The following is a 13,027-nucleotide window of genomic DNA, read 5'->3' as shown; positions in this document are numbered from 1 at the left end:
ATTGATGAGGGGGGGAAAAACGATTTAATACATTTTAAAATAAGGTTGTATCTTAACAAAATGTGGAAAAAGTCAAGGGGTCTGAATATTTTCCGAAGGCACTGTAACTTAACTTAAAGCATGTCTGACATGTATTGGGGTGCACAATCGTGGATTGATTTAAAAACCAATAGAATAATCTTCAAATGTATTCAAAAACAATGGCTTTCTTCGGTAGACCATTACAGTCGTCAAGCCTGCTTGTAATAAAAGCATGGATGAGTTTCTCTGTATCAGCCTGAGAGAGAAACAACCCTACCTTGGCAATGTTCCTCAGGTGGTAAGAAGCTATTTTGGTCACATTCCTAATGTGTGATTCGAAAATGAGTTCAGAATCTAAAATAACACACAGTGTCGAATGCAGCACTTAAATCCAAGAGTACAAGGACAGAGAGCTGACTCTAAGATCATGTATCACTTTAACTAAAGCTGTCTCTGTGCTGTGGTGGGAACAAAACCCAGATGTACATTTTTTATTAAAAAAAAAGATATCTACAGTTGTCACTTTAAAAAGTATTTAGCTTCTAATTAGTTTTTTAATGTGTATTTTTTGCACAGATTTGAACTCTTGCACCATGAAAACATTGTCCCTGGTCTGAGCTAAGTGATTATACCCACAGGTAAATGTCTGGCTGACAAATATTTATCTATCGTCTCTGCTTCTTTTATTTTCCTGAAGTGCTTGGTGCAGTCTTGCAGCATGGCAATACATCTCTTTGTCAGAATCTCTTAGAGATGACAGAGACATTCTGAAATGTAAAACATTGGTATAGAGATTTTCAGGCTTCGCCGTAATGCAATATTATTGAACTTGATTAAATGCCTCAAACATTAAATTGGAAAGTGAATTAGAGATTGTTTGGTTCACTGAATGCAACTCATACAGCATACTGTATGTGGGTTTATTTGTGTGCTTCAGAAATTCTGAATTTATACAACCGCAAAACTGGATTCGATGTCAGTGGCACACCGACATTGACTATATATATTTTCTTCATCTTGTTTCTGGGCTGTGATGGACAGAGTTGGGAATTTATTCAGGTTTGACTGGTTGGGTTGCAATCTCTCTTTCCTCTCTCTCCCATCATCCATCCATCTTCCAGTCACCTCAACTCAACCATTCCTTCCAACCCATCCACCCTTCCTTCCTCTCCCCTTCTATCTGTCAGGATATATATATTTCTCAGCCTGCAGGCATACACAATATAACAAACAGTACATAGGAATTCTGGTTAAAATGAATGGGTCAAATGCTCCGCCATCTTTCCTATGACCTTTTGAACCTATTCCCATCCACCCCATCTATGTACCCCCTCGTGTCTCTGCTCTCTGACCTTGGCATCCATCGTCCCTCTTTGCCTCCCCCTGACGCCCAGCTGGAGGATGGCAGCCTTTCCAACCCTCTGATCCCTCCACCCCAGGGAAGGGGAGGGGAAACTGGGGCGAGAACAGCCAGCTGGCCCCCTCTCACCTCCAAGGAGTTCCTCCCTCCTTCTGTCCTCTCCTCCTCCCCAAAGATGGCCTGAAATAGCCAACACATCTTGTTCTGATTAGTAGGAAACGTAACAAGGCTCTGTTTGTGTCTAGCAGTACTCGTTTTCTTTTGTTTTACAAGCGTCCTTGTTTCCGAACCCCCGAAACAAATCTGCTGAGTAAGCCTGACTGGCTACTAAAGGGTGTTTGTTTTCCTAACAAGCTTTGTCTGCACGGGTCGCTCGCAAATGTGATTCAACAACTTTGGTGACGTGTGTTTAAGCTCGACCAACTAATCAAAAGCAATATTCCATCTGTGATGCCTAGCTTGAATTAAGAGGTTTTAATATGTATTAATCCCACCAGGGCTGCGTAAAGCCAGAACACTCTCACTCTATTCTACACTCTAGTATTACATCATGGGTTGTATTGAGGCCCACACATCTTTCAGATTACTGTTCTCCAAGGAAAATAATATGAAGTGTTTATTTTCAATGAAAGAGTTGAGAGTTATTTGTGTTTGTTTAATTCATGTAGTGTTTCTCACAGCTCTTTGATTAGCCCACCTCAGTGATACACATGCACACACACACACACACCACAATGTTTATATTATCAGAGGAAGCACAAAGCTCAGCATGTCCTACTTATCAGTCTGATAGAGGTCAGTTGAAAAACCTCCTCTCTCTCTCCAAGCAACACAATTGGGCAACTTCCAAAGCTGCTGAATATTATCGTTTTTCAACCCACAATAACGAAGTACAAAGTAGAGATTCAGCATATTTTCTAAGATGTTGTCTTTGTTTGGAATGATGCCTGCTGACTTGTCATTTGGAGAGACCGGTTATGGTGTCTTTGTAAACAACATTTCACCTGTCTATAGTCGAAAGCATCTTACACTACTTTTGGCCAGGGGATGATAGGGAATATTTTGTATTTGGGGTTTACGAGAGGCCCAGAGAAGATGTCCCATTAAAAAAACGTTCTACCAGCTGTTAGAGGGTCTGTCCCAAATGACACCCTATCTCTTATATGGGCCCTGGTCAAAAGTAGTCCACTATATACATAATAGCGTGCCAGTTGGGACGCAGGCAGAGATATGGGTCCAGTGCAGGGCGTTCGGCTTACTCCATACAGGAAACAGTAAAAGGAGTCGTGCAGCGTCCACATCGCTCGTAAAAGCTCTCATGAATGTGTCCGTTAAAAAACGTGAACGGGCCTTTTGCACTCCATTAACCTATGGGCCAGGCTTTTAGGAGTGCAGGAAGTCATGCTTTCTGGCTGTCCTAATTTGATTAGCTGCCATTACGACCACTTCTGAGTGAAGAAGGCTACAGAACACAGACACTCACACACACACTCACACACACTCACACACACACACACACACACACACACATACAATATCATTGTTCCAAGGTATCAAGGATACCAATTCAGTTCTACAGTTTTTACTCAATTACAATGGTAGTCAAACATTTAACTGTAACTGTTATCATTTCAGACTAGTCTTCCATGTTTTATGCAGATAATATTCAAAAGCCATGCAAGCCTACACAACCTTATTGTTCCATAGACAGTACCTGTCAACAAAAGTAATGTTAATTGAAAAGCTGAATTCTGGGCCTCCCGAGTGGCGCAGCGGACTCCTTGACCTTCGCCTCTCCCGAGTCTGTAGGGGAGTTGCTTCGATGGGACAAGACTGGAACTACCAATTGGGTAGGAAAAGGGGTAAAAGTAAAAAAAATGAAATAAAGCTGATTTCTCCTAATGAGATGTAGGAATAAGTTCCTATAAATGAATGCTGTATAATAATATTATTCCATGGTTGTTAGTGATAGTCTATATGAATTTGATATGTACTGCACAATAACAATACATCGAGAGATTGTTGAGTGGATGTCTAAATTCAATTAAAGTTTGGAAAGAATTTGTCTGGGTTTGGAAATTGCCTCGGACAGAATGTGTGCAGAGGAGAGATTTGATTTAGTCTGTTAGGGTCTGAGCAGCAAAGGGAGAGAGAGAGAGCATGGGATAGAAAAGAGGAGAGGGGAGAGAAAGAGTGAGAAAAAAAGAAATAGAGATGTTCCTGTCTTGCTACAGCATGTCGCATCATAAAGCTGAGTTAATGTACATGGAGGAGCAGAGGCTCAATTTGAATAAGTCACCCTGAGCACAGGGCTACATCCACTTTCATTCACTACTATCACTCCCTACCCAACCACGTTTTAGCGCTTTGCCTTTCTTAAATCCCACACTACGAGCAACAACTCTCGTCTCTTACTATCTTGCTATCGACAAATGGTAACTTATTGAATGGATGCTTTTGTTGGTTCTAATAGAACTTCTATAGACCGTCTGTAAAGGGACACTCCAAATAAAGTGTAACCAATCAGTGCTTTTGTTTTGCGTCCAACAGGAGGACACAGATCACAACTACTACACATCAAAGACCTACGGCCCCACGGACCCCATGAGCAAGGACTTGTGGGTAAACGTTGACCAGATGGACAAGGAGAAGGTGAAGATCCATGGCATCCTGTCCAACACTCACAGGCAAGCTGCGGTAAGAAAACCTTCCTCTCAGATTCTGATTAAAAGTGTAGACACCTTGAAGTTGTATGATATCATATAGACTGGCATCATTTGGGCATGTTTTGGGGCATTGGTCAGACTCTGCAGGGGGAGATGAACGCCTGCAGCAGTAGGGGGAAGTTGCCCCTAGACGCTGATCTTGGGTCAGTTTTGCATTCCCCCACTAATAGTTAAGGTTAGGATTGGGGGAAGATCCTAGATCTGTACCTAGAAAAACTTCACTCCGGAGCACACTATCTCTGCGCGAACAGGTGCACCGTGTGAAGCGCAGACTGCTGAGGTCTCCCAGATGCTTTGGGCTTTGCATCACAGGGCCTTGTACGGTCAGGAGACAGAGAAAAGGGTGGCATGACAAGAGGGAGGAAGGTGGATGAAGTCACTTAGAAAAGTGTAACCGGGGTTAACAATGGGAGAGTGGCCCGACCACAACAAATAAAGACAGACTGGATTTGCACATTGTGTATTCTCCCCATCCACCTTCAATCACTAGATGATGGATTGAACTATACAAACTGGGGCACAGTTTCCCTTTTAACAGAAGAGGGCAGCTTTTCTTCTTCTTCCACAGTGAAAGAAGAGCGGAAGTGGGATTGGGAAGTTTTCTCCGGCTTGTGTCCCAAATGGCATCCTCTTCCCTACATAGTGCACTACCTTTAAACTATTGGCCCTGGTAGTGCACTACATTGGGAATAGGGTTATTTGGGACATAGACTACGCTCAGACTTTGGCTGTGTCCAGAGAATCAATATGTTGATGCTGGACATAAATGCTCCCCTCTTTCCTTCCCTCTGTCATTCGAAAGTGAATGGTCATTGAGGCAGGAGAGAAGAGGAGAGGGAGAGAAACAGGCTAAATTGAGCGCTACATCACATCAGGCACAGGCCATTTGCCCTGGGGATATCAGTGCCAGCCAGCGCAGCCGGCTGTACCAAACCCCATTCAGACAAAACAAGGACCTTCACTGTCCAGGGCACTACTTTTCTCCAGAGCCCATAGGTCAAACATAGTGCACTATATAGGAAATATGGTGCCATTTGGGAGACACCCACAGAGGTCACCATGAGGGGGCTAGGGGTGGCAGAAATGTGTCTCAGTATTTGTAGTGTTGATTTCTGGCACTATGTTGTGCCAGTCCCAACTTGTTGGAATACCCACATAGCATAATCAGCCAATAGGCTCGTAAAAAAAAAAAAAAACCCACAGAGGTCGAGTTCATCAAAATGAAGCAAAGAAGCTCGGTTGTTGAACGACTGTGTTTAGTCATAGTAATTGACTGTGGTGGGCCGCAGCATTACTCCCCCTGGTTGAATCCTGGATCATGTAGCTGTGTTAACCATGGAGTTATGCTCTCTATTCTCTATCATACACAGCATATGCTATAGAGACAACATGTATACGTCCCAAATGTCATCCTATTCCCTGCACAGTGCCCTACTTTTGACCAGAATGGGCCGTGATCAAAAGGAGTGCACTAGGGAATAGGGTGCCATTTGGGACGCAGGCCATGATAGAGTACTGTACTGACTCAAGTGATTGTAGTGTCCTGCTGCCTCAAAGCAGTGCTGTAAACATTCACCTTGTCACTATAATCGATTCAGTTACTCTAACACAGTAATAGTCCCAAACAGTGTGGTAGACTGTAAAATCCAAATAGCATATGAATTCAGATATCTATAGATGTTATACCTTACTAGGAATATACTGTAGTCGGCTCATTCAGGCTTTTTTTGCTGGTTGTTATCAACACATTTTAGTACTAATCTTGTTTTGAACAGAAAATGTTATTGAAAAATGACTGACAAATACATCTACTTTTATGTTCGAGCTCTAGGCTGAGTCTGCTCTTGGGGAAAAAAAGGTTTTCCATTGGGGAAACATGTTTCATCAAGCTTCATGAAGGTCTATGAAACTCATAAATGCTTTCTTTTCATAACCACAATGGTGTATTTTATCCTGGGAGTTTTACATTTGCTTAAAAACAATTCACAACTTTGCTTGTGGTCAAATTTAAAGTCAACTACCACAAGGACTGAAAAAGGTAGAACTTAGGAATTGTCTCTCCTGAGTGCCTCTTTCTCTACACCTTCTATCTCTGACTGAAGTTTAATTCTAGTGAGAATCTTTCTGTCTTTTTGGAGCTCTCTTTCTGACCTGCGTCATCTGTGTTTTTTTTCATGCAGAGAGTAAATCTTTCCTTCGATTTTCCCTTCTATGGACATTTCCTGCATGATCTCACCGTGGCAACTGGTGGTAAGTGAACAACCTCTTCCTGAGCTACAGTGTTGACGTAATTGAAGGAGATGGAATTGATGCTAGCAGAGGTGAAATGGTGTGTGTGTGTGCTTGGTTTTCATTTTTTTGCTTAGCATTGGAATTTTACATAGCATATTATTATTATTAACCTTTATTAAGTCATACTGAGACTAAAGTCTCTTTTGCAAATGAGCCCCGCACAATACAAAACAAACACATCAATAGGCAGGTATAGATAAACATAAATATACACATTAAATACACATTAAAATATAAAACACAGTTAAATAAATACAAAATATTATTTGTTATAAAAATCCTCAGACAGCTGTCTGAATTGCCCTAGGGACACCTAAGCATCCAATTGAAACGTCTTTTGGAAATAATTCCCGAACTTAGGGTGCAAGGAAGTTAAAGGTTGATTTACCTCCTAACTCTGTAGACACCAAAGTAGTCTCCAGAGTTAACCAACCCTGTGAACAGCCATTCACTTATTGTTCCACGGCTGAGAAGAGTATGTAATGAGTTTAGAGAAATCATTATCTGGTGGACAGAAGCATTTATTCTGGCGACACTGTAGATAATGGTGTGTTTGCGTGCTTGTGTCTTCGACTTTGTATTTGTGTTAACTGTTTGTGTCACTAATGTTTGTGTTTGTGTGTGTGTCTGAGATGCTGTGTGTATGTGATTGAGATCAGAATGCTGAGAAGTGCAAAGGGTCAAACAAGTAATTTTCAAATCAAATCAAATATAATTTGTCACATGCGCTGAATACAACCTTACAGTGAAATGCTTACTTACCAGCCCATAACAAACAATGAAGTTTTAAGAAAAAATAAAAAAAAAATAATAATAAATAAAAGTAACAAATAATTAAAGAACAGCAGTAAAATAACAATAGCCAGGCTATATACAGGGTGTACCGGTACGGGGGCACCGGTTAGTCGAGGTAATTGAGGTAATTATGTACATGTAGGTAGAGTTATTAAAGTGACTATGCATAGATAATAACAGAGTAGCAGCAGCTTAAAGGGGGGGGCAATGCAAATAGTCTGGGTAGCTATTTTATTAGATGTTCAGGAGTCTTATGGCTTGGGGGTAGAAGCTGTTTAGAAGCCAATTGGACTTAGACATGGCGCTCCGGTACCGCTTGCTGTGCGGTAGCAGAGAGAACAGTCTATGACTGGGGTGGCTGGACAATTTTTAGGGCCTTCCTCTGACACCGCCTGGTATAGAGGTCCTGGAAGGCAGGAAGCTTGGCCCCAGTGATGTACTGGGCCGGACGCACTACTCTCTGTAGTGTCGTGCGTTCGGAGGCCGATTAGTTGCCATACCAGGCAGTGATGCAACCTGTCAGGATGCTCTCAATGGTGCAGCTGTAGAACCTTTTGAGGATCTGAGAACCCATGCCAAATCTCCTGAGAGGGAATAGGTTTTGTCGTGCCCTCTTCACGACTGTCTTGGTGTGCTTGCACCATGTTAGTTTGTTGGTGATGTGTACGCCAAGGAACTTGAAGCTCTCAACCTGCTCCACTACAGCCCCGTCGATGAGAATGGGGGCGTGCTCGGTCCTCCTTTTCCTGTAGTCCACAATCTCCTTTGTCTTGATCAAGTTGAGGGAAAGGTTGTTGTCCTTGCACTTCCTCCCTATAGGCTGTCTTGTCGTTGTCGGTGATCAGGCCTACTACTGTTATGTCGCCAGAAAACTTGATGATGGTGTTGGAGTCGTGCCTGGCCATGCAGTCATGAGTGAACAGGGAGTACAGGAGGAGACTGAGCACACACCCCTGAGGGGCCCCTGTGTTGAGAATCAGCTTGGCGGATGTGTTGTTACCTACCCTTACCACCGGCGGGCAGTCTGTCAGGAAGTCCAGGATCCAGTTGCAGAGGGAGGTGTTTAGTCCCAGGGTCCTTAGCTTAGTGATGAGCTTTGAGGGCGCTGTGGTGTTGAACGCTGAGCTGTAGTCAATGAATAGCATTTTCACATACAGTGGGGGAAAAGGGATTTGATCCCCTGCTGATTTTGGGCGTTTGCCCACTGATAAAGAAAGGATCCGTCTATAATTTTAATGGTAGGTTTATTTGAACAGTGAGAGACAGAATAATAACAAAAATATCCAGAAAAACGCATGTCAAAAATCGTATAAATTGATTTGCATTTTAATGAGGGAAATAAGTATTTGACCCCCTCTCAATCAGAAAGATTTCTGGCTCCCAGGTGTCTTTCATACAGGTAACGAGCTGAGATTAGGAGCACACTCTTAAAGGGAGTGCTCCTAACCGCAGCTTGTTACCTGTAAAAAAGACACCTGTCCACAGAAGCAATCAATCAGATTCCAAACTCTCCACCATGGCCAAGACCAAAGAGCTCTCCAAGAATGTCAGGGACAAGATTGTAGACCTACACAAGGCTGGAATGGGCTACAAGACCATCGCCAAGCAGTTTGGTGAGAAGGTGACAACATTTGGTGTGATTATTCGCAAATGGAAGAAACACAAAAGAACTGTCAATATCCCTCGGCCTGGGGCTCCATGCAAGATCTCACCTCGTGGGGTTGCAATGATCATGAGAACGGTGAGGAATCAGCCCAGAACTACACGGGAGGATCTTGTCAATGATCTCAAGGCAGCTGGGACCATAGTCACCAAGAAAACCATTGGTAACACACTACGCTGTGAAGGACTGAAATCCTGCAGCGCCCGCAAGGTCCCCCTGCTCAAGAATACATATACATGCCCGTCTGAAGTTTGCCAATGAACATCTGAATGATTCAGTGGACAACTGGTGAAAGTGTTGTGGTCAGATGAGACCAAAATGGAGCTCTTTGGCATCAACTCAACTCGCCGTGTTTGGAGGAGGAGGAATGCTGCCTATGACCCCAAGAACACCATCTCCACCGTCAAACATGGAGGTGGAAACATTATGCTTTGGGGGTGTTTTTCTGCTAAGGGGACAGGACAACTTCCCCGCATCAAAGGGACGATGGACGGGGCCATGTACCGTCAAATCTTGGGTGAGAACATCCTTCCCTCAGCCAGGGCATTGAAAATGGGTCGTGGATGGGTATTCCAGCATGACAATGACCCAAAACACATGGCCAAGGCAACAAAGGAGTGGCTCAAGAAGAAGCACATTAAGGTCCTGGAGTTGCCTAGCCAGTCTCCAGACCTTAATCCCATAGAAAATCTGTGGAGGGAGCTGAAGGTTCGAGTTGTCAAATGTCAGCCTCGAAACCTTAATGACTTGGAGAAGATCTGCAAAGAGGAGTGGGACAAAATCCCTCCTGAGATGTGTGCAAACCTGGTGGCCAACTACAAGAAACGTCTGACCTCTGGTTGCCAACAAGGGTTTTGCCACCAAGTACTAAGTCATGTTGTGCAGAGGGGTCAAATACTTATTTCCCTCATTAAAATGCAAATCATTTTTTTACATTTTTGACATGTGTTTTTCTTGATTTTTTTGTGGTTATTCTGTCTCTCACTGTTCAAATAAACCTACCATTAAAATTATAGACTGATCATTTCTTTGTAAGTGGGCAAACGTACAAAATCAGCAGGCGATCAAATACTTTTTTCCCCCACTGTAGGTGTTCCTTTTGTCCAGGTGGGAAAGGGCAATGTGGAGTGCAATAATGATTGCATCATCTGTGGATCTGTTGGGGAGGAATGCAAATTGGAGTAGATCTAGGGTTTCTGGGATGGTGGTGTTGATGTGAGCCGTGACCAGCTTTTCAAATCACTTCATGGATACAGATGTGAGTGCTACCGGTTGGTAGTCATTTAGGCAGGTTACCTTAGTGTTCTTGGGCACAGGGACTATGGTGCTCTGCTTGAAACATGTTGGTATTACAGACTCCAACAAGGAGAGGTTGAAAATGTCAGTGAAGACACTTGCTGAGCGCATGCTCGGAGTACAGGTCCTGGTAATCCGTCTGGCCCTGTGGCCTTGTGATTGTTGACCTGTTTAAAGGCTTTACTCACATTGGCTGTGGAGAGCGTTATCACACAGTCGTCCGGAACAGCTGATGCTCTCATGCATGTTTCAGTGTTACTTGCCTCGAAGCAAGCATAGAAGTAATTTAGCTCGGCTGGTTGGCTCGTGTCACTGGGCAGCTCTCGGCTGTGCTTCCCTTTGTAGTCTGTAATAGTTTGCAAGCCCTGCCATATCCAACGAGTGTCGGAGCCGGTGTAGCACAATTTCATCTTAGTCCTGTATTGATGCTTTACCTGTTTGATGGTTCGTCGAAGGACATAGTGGGATTTCTTATAAGCTTCCGGGTTAGAGTCCCGCTCCTTGAAAGCGGCAGCTACCCTTTAGCTCAGTACGGATGTTGCCTGTGATCCATGGCTTCTGGTTGGGGCATGTACAGTCATGGCCAAAAGTTTTGAGAATGACACATATTAATTTTCACAAAGTCTGCTGCCTCAGTTTGCATGATGGCAATTTGAATATAATCTAGAATGTTATGAAGAATGATCAGATGAATTGCAATTAATTGCAAAGTCCCTCTTTGCCATGCAAATGAACTGAATCCCCAAAAAACATTTCCACTGCATTTCAGCCCTGCCACAACAGGACCAGCTGACATCATGTCAGTGATTCTCTCATTAACACAGGTGTGAGTGTTGACGAGGACAAGGCTAGAGATCACTCTGTCATGCTGATTGAGTTTGAAGAACAGACTGGAAGCTTCACGTGCCGTCATCATTGTTCTTCCTCTGTCAACCATGGTTACCTGCAAGGAAACATGTGCCGTCATCATTGCTTTGCACAAAAAAGGGCTTCATAGTCAAGGATATTGCTGCCAGTAAGATTGCACCTAAATCAACCATTTATCAGATCATCAAGAACTTCAAGGAGGGTGGTTCAATTATTGTGAAGAACGCTTCAGGGCACCCAAGAAAGTCCAGCAAGTGTCAGGACGGTCTCCTAAAGTTGATTCAGCTGCGGGATCGGGGCACCACCAGTGCAGAGCTTGCTCAGGAATGGCAGCAGGCAGGTGTGAGTGCATCTCACCTCATCACAGTGAGGCGAAGACTTTTGGAGGATGGCTTGGTGTCAAGAAGGACAACAAAGAAGCCACTTCTCTCCAGGAAAAACATCAGGGACAGACTGATATTCTGCAAAAGGTACAGGGATTGTACTGCTGAGGACTGGGGTAAAGTCATTTTCTCTGATGAATCCCCTTTCCGATTGTTTGGGGCATCCAGAAAAAATTATTGTCCGGAGAAGACAAGGTGAGTGCTACCATCAATCCTGTGTCATGCCAACAGTAAAGTATCCTGAGACCATTCATGTGTGGGGTTGCTTCTCAGCCAAGGGAGTGGGCTCACTCACAATTTTGCCAAAGAACACAGCCATGAATAAAGAATGGTACCAACATATCCGCCGAGAGCAACTTCTCCCAACCATCCAGGAACAGTTTGGTGATGAACAATGCCTTTTCCAGCATGATGGGACACCTTGCAATAAGGCAAAAGTGATAAGTAAGTGGCTCGGGGAACAAAACATTGATATTTTGGGTCCATGGCCAGGAAACTCCCCAGACCTTAATCCCATTGAGAATTTGTGGTCAATCCTCAAGAGGCGGGTGGACAAACAAAACCCCACAAGTTCTGACAAACTCCAAGCATTGATTATGCAAGAATGGGCTGCCATCAGTCAGGATGTGGCCCAGAAGTTAATTGACAGCATGCCAGGGCGGATTGCAGAGGTCTTGAAAAAGAAGGGTCAACACTGCAAATATTGACTCTTTGCATCAACTTCATGTAATTGTGAATAAAAGCCTTTGACACTTATGAAATGCTTGTAATTATACTTCAGTATTCCATAGTAACATCTGACAAAAATGTCTAAAGACTGAATCAGCAGTCTTTGTGGAAATTAATATTTGTGTCATTCTCAAAACCTTTGGCCACGACTGCATATTCGGTCACTGTGGGGACATCGTCATCAATGCACTTATTGATGAAGCCAGTGACTGATGTGGTGCACTCCTCAAAGCCATCGTAAAGAATCCCGGAACATATTCCAGTCTGTGCTAGCAAAATCAGTCCTATAGCTTAGCATCTGCTTTATCTGACCACTTTTTTATTGACAGAGTAACTTGTGCTTTCTGCATTAATTTTAGCTTGTAAGCTGGAATCAGGAGGATAGAATTATGGTCAGATTTGCCAAATGGAGGGTGAGGGAGAGCTCTGTACATGTTTCTGTGTGTGGAGTAAAGGTGGTCTTTTTTTCCCCTCTGGTTGCACATTTAACATGCTGGTAGAAATGAGGAAAAACTGATTTCAGTTTCCCTGCATTAAAGTCCCCGGCCACTAGGAGCGCCGTCTCTGGATGAGCGTTTTCCTGTTTGCTTATGGCCATACACAGCTCATTGAGTGTGATCTTAGTGCCAGCATCGGTTTGTGCTGGTAAATAGACAGCTACGAAGAATATAGATGAAAACTCTCTAGGTAGATAGTGTGGTCTTCAGCTTATTATGAGATACTCTACCTCAGGCGAGCAAAGCCTCGAGACTTCCTTAGATATCTTGCAACAGCCACCCCTTTATTACCAGAGGCTGCTGTTCTGCCGTTCCTGCCGATACAGTGTATAACCCGTCAGCTGTATGTTATTCATGTCATTATTCAGCCACGACTCGGTGTAACATAAGATATTACG

The 13,027-nt window shown here is 43.5% G+C and overlaps 1 protein-coding gene across 2 annotated transcripts in view; it reads left to right on the top strand.

The window, feature by feature from the left end:
* Nucleotides 1-13,027, top strand: part of LOC115154454 (plexin domain-containing protein 2) — a 168,601-nt gene that overhangs the window by 66,005 nt on the left and 89,569 nt on the right. For both annotated transcript variants that reach the window (XM_029700694.1, XM_029700704.1), the window contains exons 3-4: nucleotides 3,932-4,078; nucleotides 6,288-6,357. In XM_029700694.1, the coding sequence (XP_029556554.1) occupies nucleotides 3,932-4,078; nucleotides 6,288-6,357 (217 nt within the window). The remainder of the gene's footprint in view (nucleotides 1-3,931; nucleotides 4,079-6,287; nucleotides 6,358-13,027) is intronic.

The sequence above is a fragment of the Salmo trutta genome, chromosome 2, assembly GCF_901001165.1.
Source record: "Salmo trutta chromosome 2, fSalTru1.1, whole genome shotgun sequence".
In the NCBI taxonomy this organism is placed as follows: domain Eukaryota; kingdom Metazoa; phylum Chordata; class Actinopteri; order Salmoniformes; family Salmonidae; genus Salmo; species Salmo trutta.
Note: the sequence above shows the minus strand (reverse complement) of the source record. Positions and strands in the feature narration are given on the sequence as shown.